Source organism: Hemitrygon akajei, chromosome 2 (genome assembly GCF_048418815.1).
Source record: "Hemitrygon akajei chromosome 2, sHemAka1.3, whole genome shotgun sequence".
Classification (NCBI taxonomy): Eukaryota; Metazoa; Chordata; class Chondrichthyes; order Myliobatiformes; family Dasyatidae; genus Hemitrygon; species Hemitrygon akajei.
In genome coordinates, this window is record NC_133125.1 from 148329324 (window position 1) to 148348012 (window position 18689).

General features: G+C 41.9%; 1 protein-coding gene across 1 annotated transcript; it reads right to left on the bottom strand.

Moving 5' to 3' along the window:
* Positions 1-984: 984 nt before the first annotated feature.
* LOC140720995 (uncharacterized) lies at positions 985-18181 on the bottom strand. The gene is made up of 3 exons (XM_073035864.1): positions 18100-18181; positions 10881-11007; positions 985-4941 (listed from the first exon to the last, which is right to left on the bottom strand). Exons 2-3 carry the CDS (start codon positions 10966-10968, stop codon positions 1463-1465), a joined length of 3567 nt encoding a protein of 1188 aa, XP_072891965.1. The 5' UTR covers positions 10969-11007; positions 18100-18181; the 3' UTR covers positions 985-1462.
* Between the last annotated feature and the right edge of the window lie 508 nt (positions 18182-18689).

Consider the following 18689-nt stretch of genomic DNA (forward strand, 5'->3'; position numbering starts at 1 on the left):
TTGGTTGATGATTGAGGTGCAGCCTTATTCTTCCCAGAAACTTTCCATGTTTATGATGTGATCTCTACGGATATTCATCTTCCACAGCCTTCCCTGGGGGTGGATTTTCAGACACACTAGTGGCTTCTTCAGGGACAGATGCTCATCTTCAGTGCAGCTCTGAATAATATTTTTTTTCCATTGCTCTCTTTGATTTGTCCATGTCTGGTTTCAAGTTAGCCATCTGGTTGTGAATGGATCCAACTTTTATTTTCCAGCATCTTCAAATTCTTGTTTCAAATTATCTAAACATAGCAAAAATTGTCTGATTTTGTCCTGCATCTTCTAGCATTAAGCTTAACCACTTCTAATCTGTCTATTACCGTACTCATTTTAGAAAAGTGTCCATAAATTTACATGATACATTAGCAGCCTAACTGGGTACTGTAAACCTTACTGAGTGAAGGTGAGTGATAGGAGAATTAACATCACAATAGAAAGTGCTAGTAAGTGCAGTTAACGTTTCACATCCTGACCATTAATGAGGAACTCCAGTTTTGACAGTGAGTCTGAATATTCCAGTGAAGCTCCTGAACTTGATACATGATCAGTACTTTCTCTGCACAGGTGCTGCCTGACCTGATGAATTGTTTAAGCATTTCCCCTTTTTTCTTCAGATTTAAATTATCTGCTATTTATTGTTTTTTTCAGATACTGCAAAATTAGCATGTTAATTGGCTTTTGACAGAGCAAGGTGACTATAAGGAATGTGGGGGAAATGGGTTTAATTGTGTTGATATCAAGGTCGGTGTAGTTTCTGTGGGCTGAACAGCCTCCTTATATCCATTGAGAGAAGATGGAAAAGGCTTCCTTCTGATTTTCCATATGTTCTAATTTTCTGTGCTGCATTTCATATTAAATACATCCATCCTTTACACCAGACTATAAATTAGATACATTAGTGGTCTGGAAAAACATGGAAAAGGGAAAAGATTTAATGTCATTGGGTAGTTGGTGGAAAATATGTATACTGACAGCATGGAGAAAATGAGAAATGATAGCTGAGGTGGAAAGGATTGCAGCCTCTAAACACAGAAAACAGACAGCATTATTCTGATGATGATTTCTGCAACAGGTCCTAGATGGGAAGTGGGAAATTATGGAAGTAGCTATCAGTTGCAGTCTAGGAGTGCCTATGAATCTTCTGTATTGATTTGACTTGGGTGGTGCCAGGCAATTAGACATTGGAGGGTAATATTGATGAAAGGAATTGTTGGGTTAGATTCTTTTGGCATAGGAGGAAAGAATAGGAGTGTGAATTAAAACATATTTGTTGGCTGACTGAAATATCTTATTTCCATATTGGAAACAGCTGAAAGATTGTTCTGTTATTTATTGAGAGTAACCAAATCTAAATCAAAATTGAATCCCCAGGTTAGTAAAATGTTCCAGGACATTTTCCATACTTTTTCTTCTCGTCCTCTCATGACTCTTCTTTTTTGACAACTTTTTGTACTAACTCTGCCATTTCCTTTCTTGATCTCAGAGCCTCAATTCGATCCTTGTACCCAGGCTTTCCCTCTTCTTTCTCAGACTGAATCAGAAGTTCGATATATTCCATGTTAGATACTGGGCTTGGTCTTAGGGCTATTTCATTAAGTCTTCTAATGCTCTGAGATATTTGTTCAATCAGCTTCTGCTCCTCATCCTGTACCTCAGTTAACTCATGTTCAAGTTTCTCCTTGATCTTTGTCACTGTCATTTTCTCACCATAAGCTTTCTCATACTTCTCTTTTATATCATTGTACGTCCTCTTCTCTTTTTTAATTTCATCATAGAATTTATATTGCTCATTAATGTGATTCGTGTAGTCACACCTTTTGGGACAGACTTTGCAGTATCCCCACCAGTCCATTACTGTGCACATATATGCCATTAAACCATTTGTAGAGTTACAGGGACTGTGGCAAGTAAACTCGCATTTCTTGCAGTTGTAATTATATGAATCTGTTTTCTTCTTTCTTCGAACTGTATTGTCTACCTCATATTCAAAGTCTTTGTTTGCTTCCAGTGTTTTCTCGAATTGGTTCAGAATTTGTTTTGTCTTCCTGAGTTCCACTGATTTGGTCAACCTGTTTTGGATTTGAAACTTCAGTCCTTTCACTGTAGCCTCTAACTGCTTACGTTCCCTTAAAACTTCCTTGGTTAAACATAGACTACTTGCTTTCATTGTGTTCAGAGCCTTGAAGAATTTCTTCATACTGCTAGCTCCCATCTTCCAGAACATTGCCTCAAAGTTATCATTATCTTCCTGCACATCACATTTGCCATTGGCGCTCTCCTCATTGGCAGATTTTCCTGAGAACGGTCGCTGAGCAAATATGGCAGAATTGTTAAACTTGAAATATTTTGGGATCCCATTTTCATCTTTGCAACACGGTACGTCAGATACCTTCAAAGCCTCCAGAATAGTCGGTCGTTGTCCATCTGCGAAGGTCACCAGTATCTGAATGTTCTCCACAATATCTTTCCCAAAAATAGAGAGAATAGAATCAAAGATATATTTCTGTGTCTGAGTCAGGCGAGCCAGAGAGGATTGAGCAACAAAACACACTGCATCAATCTGATCAAAACCCCCTGGGGAAGTGAAAAACTCTCGGATTTGCTCAGTGATCAACTGGTCTTGTTCAATTCCTCTGGTATCTCCGAACCCAGGTGTATCAATGATGGTCAGAGAGTGATCGATTTTAAATCCAACCTGATGGTATATTTGGTAAGCAGTGACATAGGATGTCTGACTTTCAGCCTGGGATTTTCCTGTCTCTTCCGATATTAACTTGAACCTAAAGTTATCTCTCCATTCCACACCCAAAATGTAGTTGATCATCCCGTTGATGAGGGTTGACTTTCCTGAACCTGTTGCACCCAGAAGCATAATTGTCTTCATTGTGCAATTTATGCTGGGATTTCCCAGGCGGAATTTAGCATATTTTTTGGACTGATAAAATACCTCTTCCTGTAGCTCCAGCTTGTAAATGGAAGGGTTTCCTTTGGCACTTATATGAGATTCATTGCATAGTTTTGGAGCAATTTTGTTTTCTACAATTCCTATTTCACTGGACAATTTATCACATGTTGCACTACAATCTGGTTCTGCACACTCAGCAGACACTTGAACTTCATGGCCAACACAAGGTAATGTTCCGGTTGATGAATAATCCTGGAACACCAGAGGGCATTTAGGACCTGTGATGATACTGTTATACTCACTAGCCTTGCTGACCCCAACCTTTGTTACTGCTCTGTATTGAAATTGATACTCCTGGTGTGGTTCTAACCCTCCTATTGTAAACAAGCAGCATTTATCTGGTGTATCCAGGGTTGTCCATTCCTCTTGTTGAGCACCCTTGTATTCTACCTTGTAACTCACAATCTCAGCGGCACCACACCTGGGTGGGTGTAACTGCAGGGTCACACTGTCATCTGTTATTCCACTAACCATTGGTCTCTCAGGCTGTGATGGAGGTTCATAGCAACTGTTCTCTAGAAACCCTCCTTCATACAGGTAAATAGATGCTCCTATGTTGCTGTCATCCTGCACAGCAGCAATAAGGAATTTTACATTCTCACTTGTCCTGTTTGTTGTGGCAAAATCAAGGAATAATTGAGCTTTTTTTTTCATCTTTCTGCTTACAGTCTGTGAATGAAACCACTGCTCAACCTGTTGTGTTGTACAGGCTCCATCAGCAGGAACAGGTGTCTGTATTTTATGTGCTGTCTGAGTTTGGAGGTACTTAATTGCCTCTAACAGATAAAGATCCTCCTGATGCACTGCTGTAAATGTGAAGCAGACAACATAGTCTATTGCTGGATTCATTAACTCTTCATTCAAATCAGTCACCGATTTAACAATAGGAATACCTTCCAATATCCTGAGGTAAAACTTCATCACCATCATTTCCTGTTCCTTGTCATCCAACCATGTGATTAGTGACTGGTGATTGAATGGAGAGTGTTTCATGTTCTTCAGTATATCCTGCAGTAACACTTCTTCCTTCCTACCTCCACGGATAGATGGCACAGCTCTTGCTAAACTTCTCTGGAAAACCATTTTGTATTCAAGGCACATCTCCTGGAATTGCAGTATCCTGTTGCTAATGTCAGGGAATTGAATGGCGACACCGTTATTCATCATATCATTGCATCTCATCACGGCATCACTGAGCTGTTCCAGGACACGCTGGCATTGATTGACCAATTGCACATTTATCTCTCTCACCAGTTGAGCAGCTTTTGAATCCAGATTCTTGAGAGGATGGAGCCAGACAATAATAGGTACTGAATGCTTTCCACCCGATCCCAGTAAGCTTGGGAGGCTTGCATAAATATTGATGGCATCTTGGAATGTAGTGGGATTGTTCTTCAATGAGAAATCCCCATAAAATCTGCAGCTAAATTTCTCAACACGATGTTTTTGTTCTTTTGTCATTTCACCCTGAAGTGAAAACTTGGGGAGACATTTAATCAATTTCTCCATGTTATACTCAATGTCTGGCAAGTTATCTGCTGAAGAATATGTTTGATCAAACACAAAGAAAGCTTGGGCTCCATACAACACTGCTGTAACGACATGTGTTGCAGACTCATCTTCAAAGACACTTGGGTAGGTAATATTTTGTTTCCCTAAGTGATTCATTGTCAGTTGTTCAAACCTGGTTGTTGTTTTGTACAGAAGGGCAACTCGGGCTTGTTGCTTGGATTTCTTTGTGTCATTGAGATATTTTGCAGAACCTTTCAGTTCCACTAATCCACTCAGGAAACTGGCTTTCAATGATCCTGTCATGTTGAGTGCATTGGCTTTCTCTTCTATGGTGTCTGAAGTGATGACTTCAAATTCAGTGCTGGGCTGATCACTACTGTTAAGGTTTTGTTTAAGTGTCTCTAAGTCCCACAAGGTGACACCTACAGAGCAAATCAGGAATAAGAATGCATGTTAATAGTGGCAATTTGTGTAAGATTAATTAACATTAATATTGATTCATTGTAACCATTGTCTATACAGGTTGTGTTTTTGACTGAAAGTATATCATGTTAATTAACTTAACTAATTAGTCCAGTAGTGACCTCATTGCGATATCTGCTTACCAACCACTTTCTAAACTGAAACCTTTTTCCACTCTTTACAATTATTTCTTGACTGATTTCTGGCAGGTTCTGTTGCATTCAGAAATGAGTTGCATCAAGATTCAAAAACTTTATTGTCATTCCAACCATACATCAGCTCTGCAGGGCAAAAATGAGACAGCGTTTCCCAGGGGCAAGTGCAATAATAACATAACAAATGCAGCAATAAATAGTAAACACAACAATAAATAGTACCGTGCCTTCTGGAGGCATCGACTCTGAAAAAGGTCTTGAACAGAAGGTAGGGAGACCCCAATAACCTTCTCTACTCCCCTAACGACCCTCTGCAAGGCTCTTTTGTCGGCAGCACTGCGGCAGGAGTACCAGGTTGTGATGCAAAAGGTCAGCACACTCTCAACCACGCCTCTGTAGAATGTAGTTAAGATGCTAGTGGGGAGTGATGTTGGTTCGTTTCCTCAGAAAGTGCAATCTCTGCTGGGCCCACTTCATAATCCCAGTGAGATTGTCCGAGATCTGCACCCCAAGGAACTTGATGTTTTCCACTCTCTCCACTGTGGAGCCGCTGATGCTGAGGGGTGTGTGCTCAGGCTGAGATCGTCTGAAATCGACGATCATCTCCTTGGCTTTGGTGACATGAAGAATCAAATTGTTGTCACTGCACCAGCTCTCTAGGTGTTTGACCTCCTCCTTGTACATTGTTTCATCATTTTTGCTGATGAGCCCCACCACTGTGGTATTATCGGCAAATCATGTAGTGACATGTTGAAACATTTTTGAAGCATCCATAAACCTTTGCAATTTTGATGTTATAAAGGAAGGAAAACCATTCAAACAGGAGTTGAAATTGGTTGGCCCCAGGAAATTGCCACTGGGGACTATCTAGAGTTGCTGCTGGTATTTGACTACAGTGGAGAAGATGAGACTTGCCCTATCAGCAATATAAACATCTGAGAGCTGTATCAGACCTTAGGGCCTCACCCTATTAGAGGTATTTCCTTTTGTGCTTTCAATACTCCCCATCCTTCTTTGTTATTAAATTGTATTCTTCATTCCCCAGTTAAAAAGGATACCTGACTTGAAATGTAAATGTGTTCCATTTCCAAAGATGCTAATTGATCTTTGTAGGTTGACACATCAAATGTGTCTAGTGAAGAGTTACAAAACTTTGGGCTCTATCATCTCACTAGCCTCACAATACATCATCATGCCCCAGAGATTTATCGACCTATATGTCCAGAAATGTATCCTTTCTAATGATAAATTTACCTGATATTCCACCATCACAATTATTGATTTCCACAGTTATGTCCTTCTTAGAAAAGTCTGACCTTCCTAAAGTGGCTATATTGTTGGGCACAAGATAAAAATACTGGAGGAATTCACAAATCTTGCACTCTTTATGGAAGGAAAGGAATGTAGACTCGGATTGCAATAATCTACTGTGCTTCTTGTCCCTGAAGTTTCCATAGTTTCCCTCCCATTATCTACTTTGTGTAACGTGCCTTCTCTTTGACATGCTAATTACATTTTCAAATGCACAGCACATAACACTTTAGGTTCTCCTGAAGGGCTCCACTCCCACTCCTGCTTTCAGTCTCCTTTATGTGTAATAGACTTCATATTATCCAGCCTTCAATATTCCTTGCCTTGCTGTCTTGGATTTTATCCATTATGTGAACAATATGATCAACTCTTACTTTTATTAGGATGACACCCACTGACTCCCACTTAGAAGATGGACAGTTATCTGCAAGTTGCTGCTCTCAGTCAATGTATGTGATATCATAGTTATAGGTGCATTGATTCATCAAGCTCAGAGTCAGATTCTGTTGTTCAGTTGATTCATGATGATCTAGATTCCTCTTTGCCTGCATTTGTCCTATAGCCAAACAATCTTTTCCCTATTTATGCTGATGGCTGAATATTGCTATTGATCTATCTGTCTCACCCACTTCCTCTGGTAGTTCATTCCAAATACTAACCACTATTGGGATGAAAGAAAGCCCTTCAGATATCCATTGAATGTCCTCTCTGATTTTAAACATAAATTCTGTATATATGGACTCTGCAAACCTGGGAAACAGATTTTGCACATTCACGCATCCATATCTCTCAAGATTTTGACCTGTATGTCTGCACCCCTCATTCTCTTACAGTACAGTGAAAAAAGTCCCACTCTGCCCAGCTCCTTCCCATAATTTAGTTGCTTGACACCCCAGCCTCATTCTTGTAAACCTCCTCTGTCATCTTTCCAGCTTAATTATGTTTTACCTATGACATGGTTATTGAAACTGAATATTCCAGCTGTGACATTCTTGTACACTGGCAACATAACACCAGTCCCACTGTACTCAATGATCTGATTGATGAAGGCAATGTTTCACCACACTGTATACTATGTGCCTGACACTTTTGCACAGTATTGTACACCCACTTGACTTCCTAGAGTGCAACAGATTTGCATAATGTGAATTAATCTCCTTTTGGCCATTTCTCAGTGTATTTACCCATAGAACTTAATCAAAATCCCACTGCAAATTCTGATAATCTGTCAACAACGCCATTTATTTTTCCTATTACTTCAAGCTTAATTAATTCATATGACAAATAGTAAAAGGCTTATCACCAAGCCATGGGAAACACCACTAGTCAAGGGCCTCTATTCTGAAAACAGCAACCTTTTCCCATTACCCCTCTCTCTTGGCTATTAGTGAGTCATGTCTCCAATTAGGCAGCTTTCCCAAATACCACACAATGTCAACTTTCAAAGCAGCCTACAATGTGAAACTTTCTCTAAGGCCTACTGATGCTCATATAGACCATGTATACCTCCATACCCTCACAAATATCTTGGTTACTTCCTCAAAAAGCACATGAAAATTCATAAATCTGAAATCATGGATGCATAAAGTTCATCATGTAAGCCCATGCTGACAATCTGTAATCAGTTTCTGTCTTTAAAAAGCCTTTGTATCTTATTTATGAGAATCACCCCTATAAACTTATTTAACATGGATATTAGGCTTTCTGGTATACAGTTCCCAATTATTTTTATTTGTCACCATTATTAAATAAAACTTTAGGAATAATCATCCTCCAGTCTTCTATAATTTCACAATTCACTAATGAGGATAACTATAGCTCATACAGGGATCCTGTTACTCGGTTTTTAGCTTTCTACTGTGTTCAACTGTGTCCCTGATAAAGACATGAAAATTTATCTACCATATACTTAATGGGATCTAATATCACTGGAAAAGCAAGGCAAATGATTCCTAGTTGCCCTCATTGACTATTTTAAGGTGTGAAGTAACGCTGTCCGTACACAGGACAGAAACAGAAAGAAGTCAGCATTGAGTGTCTAGCCCACCTCCTGTAGATGTCCAATTTATTGTGTGAGGGACGATATTTTCTCTCCACTTGTTCACTTCAATTAATATACTTAGAAAATCTCCTTCATTTCTCTTTAATTTTCTCTGCCAAAGCTATCTCATGACCTCCACCAACACCATTTATCCTTCCGATATCCTTAAGTCCATTCTAACAACCACAAATTACTTCTCAGATTCAAATGATCCTAGCTGCCTAAAACCTGGCCCATGTCTCTGTCATCGTCCTACAAGAGCCCTAATACAGCTTATTAATGATTATTCCCTCATATTTCCACCTTTGGCCTTCACTCTAACAGGAGCGCACAGATATTTAACTCTCAAAACTCACTTTTAACAGCCACCCACTCCCTATCATTGCCTTTCCCTGCAAATATACCACTCCAGTCAATGTTTGATACGAGTTTGCTAATATCAACAACATATGGATTGCCGTAATTTAAAAAACGAGATGTTGAAACAGAAATTGGTCTGAGTGCATCTCAGGAGCTTAATTCCCAAACGATCCTGGCCACTTTGCATAATTACTTTGAAACTTACAAAGTACTGGTCTTTCCTTGAGATAGGTAACCTGAATTTAATATAAAGTACACTGCAGATGCTGTGGTTAAATCAAAACGTACAAACAAGATGGATGAACTCAGCAGGTCGGGCAGCATCCGTTGAAATGAGCAGTCAACTTTTCGGGCCGAGACCCTTCATCAGGACTGAAGAAGGAGGGGGCAGGGGCCCTATAAAGAAGGTGGGGGGAGGGGGAAGGTGCAGGTGAAAAAACTATCAGAAGAAGGTTCAAGGGTTGTGGGAGGGGAAGCCCGGAGGGGATGGGCTGTAGAGTTGAAGAAGGAATGTAAGGGGAAAGCACTATGGGTACAAGAAGAAGACAGAATCATGAGAGAGGTGATAGGCAGCTAGAAGTGGAGGCAGAATGAAAGTGTAATGGAGGAAGGAAGAGGGAGGGAATTACCGGAAGTTGGAGAATTCGATGTTCATACCAAGGGGCTGGAGACTACCCAGACGGTATATGAGGTGTTGCTCCTCCAACCTGAGTTTGGCCTCATCATGGACATGTATGGACATGTAGAGGAGGCCATGTATGGACGTATCCAAATGGGAATATGAAGGAGAGTTGAAGAGGGTGGCAACTGGGAGATCCAGTCTCTTGTGGCAGACGGAGTGGAGGTGCATCGGGTCTCGCCGATGTAGAGGAGGCCGCACCGGGAGCACCGGATGCAATAGATTACACCGCCAGACTTACAAGTGAAGTGTTGCCTCACCAGTAAGGACATTTGGGGCCCGTAATAGTGGTAAGAGAGGAGGTGTAGGGACAGGTGTAGCACTTACGCCTGCAGGGATAAGTACCAGGTGGGATGGACCAAGTGAATTTGAGGGCTGGGTGAAAGTTAAAGGCAAAGTCGATGAAATTGATGACCTCAGCATGGGTGCAGGAAGCAGCACCAATGTAGTCATCAATGTAGCGAAGGAAAGGTTGGGGAGAAGTACCAGTATAGATTTGGAGCATAGACTGTTCCACATAACCTACGAAGAGGCAGGCATAGCTGGTGCCCATAGCTACACCCTTGGTCTGAAGAAAGTGGGAAGAGCTGAAAGAGAAGTTATTAAGTATGAGTACCAGTTCGGTGAACTGGAGGAGTGTGGTGCTGTTGGGGAACTGGTGAGGTCTATTGTCCAGAAAGTAGCAGAGAGCTTTGAGGCCTTCTTGATGGGGAATTGAAGTGTATAAGGATTGGACATCAATGGTGAAAATGAAGCAGTAACTGGAAGTTATTGAAGAGGTGGAGGGCATGTGATGTATCCTGTATGTAGGTGGGGAGGGACTGAACTATGAGTGACATAATGAAGTCCAGGTAGGCAGATACAAGTTTTATGGAACAGGAGCAGGCTGAAACTATAGGCCTACCAGGATAGTCAGGCTTGTGGATCTTGGGGAGGAGGGAAAACCGAGCAGTGTGTGTTGTGGGAATTACACGTTTTTTGGCTGAGGATGGAAGATCTCTGGAGTTGATAAGGGCAGTGATGGTACGGGAGACAATGGTTTGATGTTTTTTGGTGGGGTCCTGTTCCAGGGGTAAGTACGAGGAGGTTTCAGAGAGCTGCCATTTGGCCTCAGTGAGGTAGAGGTCCGTCCACCAGATTACTACGGCACCACCTTTGTCTGCAGGATTGATGGTGAGGTTAGGATTCGTATTACTGCGACTTCCTCCTTCCCCCACCTTCTTTATAGGGCCCCTGCCCCCTTCTTCTTCAGTCCTGATGAAGGGTCTCTGCCCAAAACGTTGACTGCTCATTTCAACTGAATTTAACATGTTGCACGGATCAGTAGTGAGTCATGTGATGGTATAGCAATACCTGGGATCAAAGTGTCTGACCGGCAGTCGTACAGCATTCCCAATTGAAAAGGACGGCCCAGGGTAGCCAATTGAATGACCTCGTTCATCACTGCAGCAGGAGCTGGAGACTCAGCAAACACCAATACCTGAAATGGAAGATATAAAATATAAAATGCGTAATTCAGTTAACAGGGTTTACCGATGTGGTACTTGAGTGCAACCTTGCTGCTTAAGTTCATAAGACCATAAGATATAGGAACAGTATAATGCCATTTGGCTCATTGACCTTGCTTTGCCATTACATTATGGCTGATCCAATATTCCTCTCAGCCCCAATCTGACTTCTCTCTGTATCCCTTCATGCTCTGACCAGTCAGGAATCCATCAACCTCGGCAGTAAGTATACATAAATTCATGGCCTCCACATCTGCCTGTGGCCAAGAATTCTACAGATTCACTACTCTGTGGCTAGAGAAGCCATCTCCATTCCTTCTCATCTCCATTATTAAAAGGATACCCCTCATTTCTAAGGCTGTGTCCTCTGGTGTAAGACTATCCCACCATACAAAAAATCCTTCCCACAATCTCTCTATCAAGGCTTTTCACCACTTGAAGGGTTTCAATGAGACCACCCCTCATTCTGAAACTTCCTCCATCTCTCCTGCTATGGAAAATTCAGGTGCAGAGCCATTAAACACTCTTCATATAGCAAGCCATTCAATCCTCTAGTCTTTTTCATGAATCTCATTTGAACACTCTGTGGTTTCAGCACATTCCTTCTAAGATAAGGGGCTCAAACCTGATCACAATACTCCAAGTGATGCCTCAGCTGTGTTCTATTAAGTCTTAACATTACATCCTTGTTTTCATGTTCTAGTCTCCTTGAAATAAATTCTAACATTGCATTTTCCTTCCTCACTACAGACTTGGACCTGATCCAGGTTTGTGAAGGTCTTGCCGAAGGTTTTGTTTAATCTCTGGCCCCAGGTGAGGTTCTCAATGACTAGACAATTGCTAATGTGGCTGAGCCTGTATCAGATTGATTGCAAGAATGTAGAAAATGTGCATATGGTCCACTGATCACACTTGGAATTGATTAGGCCTCCTATGCATGGATGGCTCCTTAACTTTTGCTTGGATTTTGCATTTGGGCATGCTTTTGCGTCAGCAAACCTGGTTCATCACTTCCACTCTCTGTTTCCCAATGTGTACCATGTCTAACGTGACTCTGTAAAATGTTTGAATCCTATTATCCCACTATTGTTTCTGAGGTCTGCACATAAATAGCAGTGATGCTATTGCTCAACGAGAAAAGGTTCACAAACATAAGTCAGGAACAAAGTGCCACACAGTTCAGTAATGGGAAGTTTTGTTTCAATATTATATAAATGATTTGGACATGATGTTTAGTTTTTATGGAGATGATACATAAATATATGCTGTTGTAAGCAGTTTGGAAGTTTACAAAAAATTGCAGGCAGTTATTGAAGAGCTAGGCATGTTGCCTGACAGCCTAGGGTGGCTGCCTATAAGGAGTATGAACATTCATCTATGACAAGTCTAATACAAACTACTAAAAGAGAAAGAAGGGATGTCCATGTCTTGTACTTGGACCTAGCTAAATGCCTTTGGGTCAGTCTCACATATCCTCCTGTAGTGTTCATTTGAATTCTTCTGTGTACCAGAATGTGATACAACCCTGGTCAAAGCCTACCTTAGAGATCTCCAGTTCTCATTGATATCCGCAGGGTACAGCACAGCCTGGTAGCCTGTTGAAATAGGCATAATACAGGTTGCACCATCTCTCTGCTGACCTGTACCATGGCAAGGGTAATAAGCATTAGAGTTTCCAAATGGGTAGTAGGAGGCGAACAACTGAAGTTAGAAATATGCTTACAACCAATTTGGGCAAATACCATAGCATGTACCAAACAGTTGCTTGGGAATGGGCCAGAATGACGATTAAAACAAAGCAGTCTAGGAGCATTTCTACAGTCAAGGGAAGGCTGGTCAACTATAAGTTCCATGTGGATGGGAACATAATGCCTATTAAAAGCTTCAGATATTGGTATAATGTAAACCTCAGTGATACAAATCAAATTAAACTGCTGAGAGAAGAAAACATCAAAGGGCTTAAAGACATTGATAAGACCTTACAGCCAGGAAACCTCAAGCTTTGGTGCCTTCAGTTTGGTTTGCTGCCTTGGCGGTTGTGCCCACTGACTCTGTATGAAGTCCCAATCACTTATGTTGAAACACTGGAGAGGACAGTTAGTTCCTTCATTAAAAAGTGAATGGGCTTACCTAGATCACTAAGTAGCATCTACCTGTATGGAAAAGGAGCTCTGGAGTTGCCTGTCATGGAGCTCACTGAAGAGTAGACTGATGGGACTGAAGGCTGATAAATCGGCATCTCAGGGTACTCAAGGAGGTGGCTCTAGAAATCGTGGATGCATTGGTAATCGTTTTCCAATGTTCTGTAGATTCAGGATCAGATCCTGAGGATTGGAGGATAGCTAATGTTATCCCACTTTTTTAAGAAAGGAGGGAGAGAGAAAACAGGGAATTATAGACCAGTTAGCCTGACATCAGTGGTGGGGAAGATGCTGGAGTCAATTATAAAAGATGAAATAGTGGCACATTTGGATAGCAGTAACAGGATCGGTACGAGTCAGCATGGATTTACAAATGGGAAATCATGCTTGACTAATCTTCTGGAATTTTTTGAAGATGTAACTAGGAAAATGGACAAATGAGAGCCCGTGGCTGTAGTGTGCCTGGACTTTCAAAAAGCCTTTAATAAGGTCCCACATAGGAGATTAGTGGGCAAAATTAGAGCACATGGTATTGGGGGTAGGGTACTAACATGGATAGAAAATTGGTTGGCGGACAGGAAACAAAGAGTAGTGATTAATGGGTCCTTTTCAGAATGGCAGGCCGTGACTAGTGGGGTACCGCAAGGGTCTGTGGTGGGACTGCGGCTATTTACAATATACATTAATGATTTAGATGAAGGAAATAAAAGTAACATTAGCAAATTTGCAGATGACACAAGGCTGGGTGGCAGTGTGAAATATGAGGAGAATGTTAGGAGAATGCAGGGTGACTTGGACAGGTTGGGTGAGTGGGCAGATGCATGGCAGATGCAGTTTAATGCGCATAAATGTGAGGATATCCACTTTGGTGGCAAGAACAGGAAGGTAAATTATTATCTGAATGGTGTCAAGTTAGGAAAAGGGAAAGTACAATGAGATCTAAGTGTCCTTGTTCATCAGTCACTGAAAGTAAGCATGCAAGTACAGCAGGCAGGGAAGAAAGCTAATGGCATGTTGGCCTTCATAACAAGGGGAGTTGAGTATAGGAGCAAAGTGGTCCTTCTGCAGTTGGGCCCTGGTGAGACAACACCTGGAGTATTGTGCTCAGTTTTGGTCCCCAGATTTGAGGAAGGACATTCTTGCTATTGAAGGAGTGCAGCGTAGGTTCACAAGGTTGATTCCTGGGATGGCGGGACTGTCATACGTTGAAAGATTGGAGTGATTGGGCTTGTATACACTGGAAATTAGAAGGATGAATGGGGATTTGATTAAAGCATATAAGATTATTAAGGGATTGGACATGCTAGAGGCAGGAAACATGTTCCCGATGTTGGGGTGGTCCAGAACCAGAGGCCACAGTTTAAGAATAAGGGGTAGGCCACTCAGAACGGAGTTCAGGAAAAACTTTTTCTCCCAGAGAGTTGTGGATCTATGGAATGCTCTGACTCAGAAGGCAGTGAAGGCCAATTCTCTGGATGCTTTCTAGAAAGAATTAGATAGAGCTCTTAAAGATAGCAGAGTCAAGGGATATGGGGAGAAAGCTGGAGCGGGGTACTGATTATAGATGATCTGCCATGATCACATTGAATGGTGGTGCTGGCTTGAGGGGCCGAATGGCCTACTCCTGCATCTATTGTCTATTGAGCTGAATGGTGCCGAGGTGAGGCTTGAGATGATGCCCTCAAAATCTCATGACAGTGCTGTCCAGGATACTGCACCCACGACATTAACAAGGAGAAAGTGATGTCCAGCAGAGTCAGTAAACAGGGGAAGGCTGCACTCAAGTTTGCAGAACATTGTGTGTCAGGTGCAATCTGGAAGAAGGGGCTTTGGCACAAGCTCAAATAGGCTCTGTTGTCTAAAGGTGACTATGGTGTGGAGGAAGTACAGTGAGGAGCAGATGAGGTATACAAGAGCAGTGTCTCAGCAAAACAGGGACAGTGGACAAGGTGGGAAAACACTGAGAAAAGAAACTTCAACTGGAAAGAAATGGGAACAGTAAGACAGACAGATTAGTTCCCTTATAAAAGCTGTTCTCCCAACTCTCAAAAATCTGAACTAGTGGCTCAGTGGAGACCCAACTTGTCCAGTCTGTGAGAGAACAGCAAACCTCAAGCACATCCTCTCATCTTGAAAAGTAAACCTTATTCAAGGAATATACACATGGAGGCACAGCCAGGTCCTCATATGTTTGGCATCACATACGGAGAAGCAAAGGCTGAATAACAACTCTAAGCCCCATGTGACAGGAAGAACCACCATCCCCTTTGTCTGACAAGGACAGACAGTGCCACCTTCAAAGACATGTTTGGCATCAGACATACAGGAGCCTGCTTGTGAATGGAAAATGGCTGCCGACCTCGCCAAAAAGCTAATACTTCCCCCGGAGATACTCACAACCATCCTCAGACCAGATTTGCTCTTGTGGTCCAGCAATCTAAAGGCTGTAGTAATCTTGCAGCTCACAGTGCCCTGGGAAGATGCAATCTGTGAGGCAAATGAGCGGAACCATGTAACATATGTTGAGTTGGTGTGGATGGAAGGTGCAAATTTCCCAGTAGAGGTTGGCTGCAGAGGATTTGTGGCTCTTTCCATGGTCAGATTGTTGAAGGGATTGGGAGTCCGAGACCAGGGCCAGCAGCAAGCTTCAATTGCACTCTTGGAAGTAGCCGAGTGAAGCAGCCACTGGCTACGGTTGAAGACGAGTGACGGCAGCTGCACCCTAAAATGATCCATGGGAAGCCAGATGTGAAGGGGGCACGCCTGGGATGTCGGGTCGCACTGTTGAACCCTCTGCAGATGTAGTGGGCTTAAACTGACGAAACACCTGATGGCCCCTGGGAAACAACTGCTACCCAATAAGCCCTTACTGAAGATCTCTATGCTATGACCCGAGATAGGATTGAAACATCTAGTCCTACGAGCTCGAACTAGACTGTGTCTGTATTCCTTGGAACGAAAGAGACTGGGAGAGGGTGGAGATGGATTGAAATGATATACATATATTGAGAAGCATAGTTGGGGTTATGAGAAGCTTTCCTAAAGGTATAGATGAATACATTGATGATGAAGGACATGAAGTTCAGAGGGGAATTATGGAAGGTGTTTGAAATCTGGAACTCACCGTGCAAAGGAGTAGAGGCACAGACACTAAGAACTTTTAAATGAGTACTTGAATAATTCCCACATAAAGGGATGGAATGTGGGTTAAGTACAGTTACACGAGGGGCAGCATGGACATGGCAGATCGAATGGACTCTGCCATTATGTATCATTTAATTACTGTGTTGGCAGCAGTGAAATTGGTTCACTGAGTTTTCCATCATAATTTGGCCTCGACGATTGTTGTTTACAGCCTTGCATTCTGGTGTGAACGATCTTATAGACACAGATACAATCAGATCCTTTTCAATGGAACTGTGGCCAGAATTAGGGAGTTAAGTTAATGGCTGCAGCGTCAGGCAGCTAATGAATCCATTACAAACATTTGCTGCCGGTGTACTCGGATCACATGATAAATCCGACCCACTTCTGCAACGTTACTGCGCAGCGCTGCTTGCAACAATCTTCCGATAACACCCAGAAACCTGTCCTGACACCTGTCCGAACCTTCAAATACATACCAAAGCTATCCACCAGTTAGACAATAATGTAACTGGCAGATGTGTTTGATAGGGAAAACAACATGATTAAATAAAGTAATTGATAAAATATATAAAACTAGAGTTCACAGTTAGAAGCAAATGCACATAGTTATTTCTTCTAAACAAAAGATTCCCTAAATCCTTACACTGTCTCTTTATGCCCGGATATAGGAAATTATTGTGTAACATTCGATTATTTGCTTACCGGGCGGCGATACTGTACAAGGAGTCTAATGAGTGCCAAGTGTAGGATGTATCTCTGTCTTTAGCACTTTGAATTTAACTGCTTCTGCTCTTGAGCGATGGAATGAAGCAGCAACTGCTTCCGTCAGTAGGGGATTGCGTTTCAGTATGTTTTATGATACTAACTGTTGTGAGACGATGTGAATTTTAGATTAAAGTGTTCAGAACTGTATAATCCGTCTGAGCACATGGGAGGGGGGGAGGCGGGTGCGGGAGGGTGGAAGTTTGTGCGATATGGTTTTGGGGAACCTTCCTGTTATTCCTAGCATTTTATTCGCTACTGCTTCTGAAGTCTGGAAGTTCATCGGATATGCCATGTGGGTCTAAATTGTAGCACAATTCGGAATATTCGTCACCCCTGGGACAGGAGGTTCCAGACGGGTTGACATTCCAGATTATTGGGAATTAAGTAAAGCGATTATAAGTCGCTTTTAAAAAGATATGTTTCGGCAGTATAATGTGCTTTATTATAAACCCGCTGAGATGAAAGGGATCTTTGGAAGAAGAATCATATGAGATTAGATAATGTGTGGGATTTTGTTCTGTCATGGGTGGTTTAAACAATATGGTGTTCTTTGCAAGGATTTATGTTGCTCTGGTATAATTGCGGTGTTCAGCTAATAGACGCGAACCAGTCGTTAATACTCTGATTCCCTGCCCATATAACTTCGCTCTGAAGACTATCCCATTACTTTACACATTTACTTAGCAATTTTACCGTTCTTGATAAATTTACTACTTGGAACATTATTCTAATATTAAACAATACATAGATATGAGCACTGGTGACTATGGACTGCATTTTTCCATGGAGCGTTTAGCATTGCTTAATAAACCAGAAAAGGGTATATTTGTACCACTAACTCACAAACAGAAACATCCATTAAAGCCAATAACCCGCTTGATGCCTCACAGAAATACTGACTGCCACACTCAACACCCCACAGTAATAGAAGTCACACGCTAACAGTGTTTCGCAAACAGTTCCATCCTTGCACACAGTCGACACTTTACCCCATAATAATCTTGTACTCACTGCTAGACGAATTTTCACTCTGCAGCCGTAGCGTGAATGGAACGTTAACGATGGCACGAATGGTCTGTCTGTGATCCTGTCACGCGCTTTTAGTACGTAGATCAGACTCCACGACTCAGTGGACTGATTGAAGTTCACATGCTGGGATCTCTTATCTTCCGACGTGCATTGAACAAATCCTAGAGCTGTCAAAAACTCAAGTGAGTATATCTGCAGGCAAATAATATTCCGGAGCTCTACAAAAATTATCGTGGGCTGGTTCACCAGAGATTATTCACAGCCGTTTAAATCATCTTTCTGTTTCGTTTTTACTACCCGGAAACAGTGAACTAGACTTTACATTGCGTCGAAGCATAGAGATACACAATAAAGGTGGTATATGTAAAGCATTGCACAATATGTACCAATTTTCCTGCAGAGTTATGAGAGAGCAGACACCCTTTACGCATACTTAAAATTATGCTTGTCACTGAAAAAATTCATGCTACTATAAATGCGAATTATAAGTGTTCGGGAGTGGCATAACAAAGAATACCACCAATGACAAGAAAATCTACAGGTCCGGCAGCACCAAAATCCGAAGCGCCCTG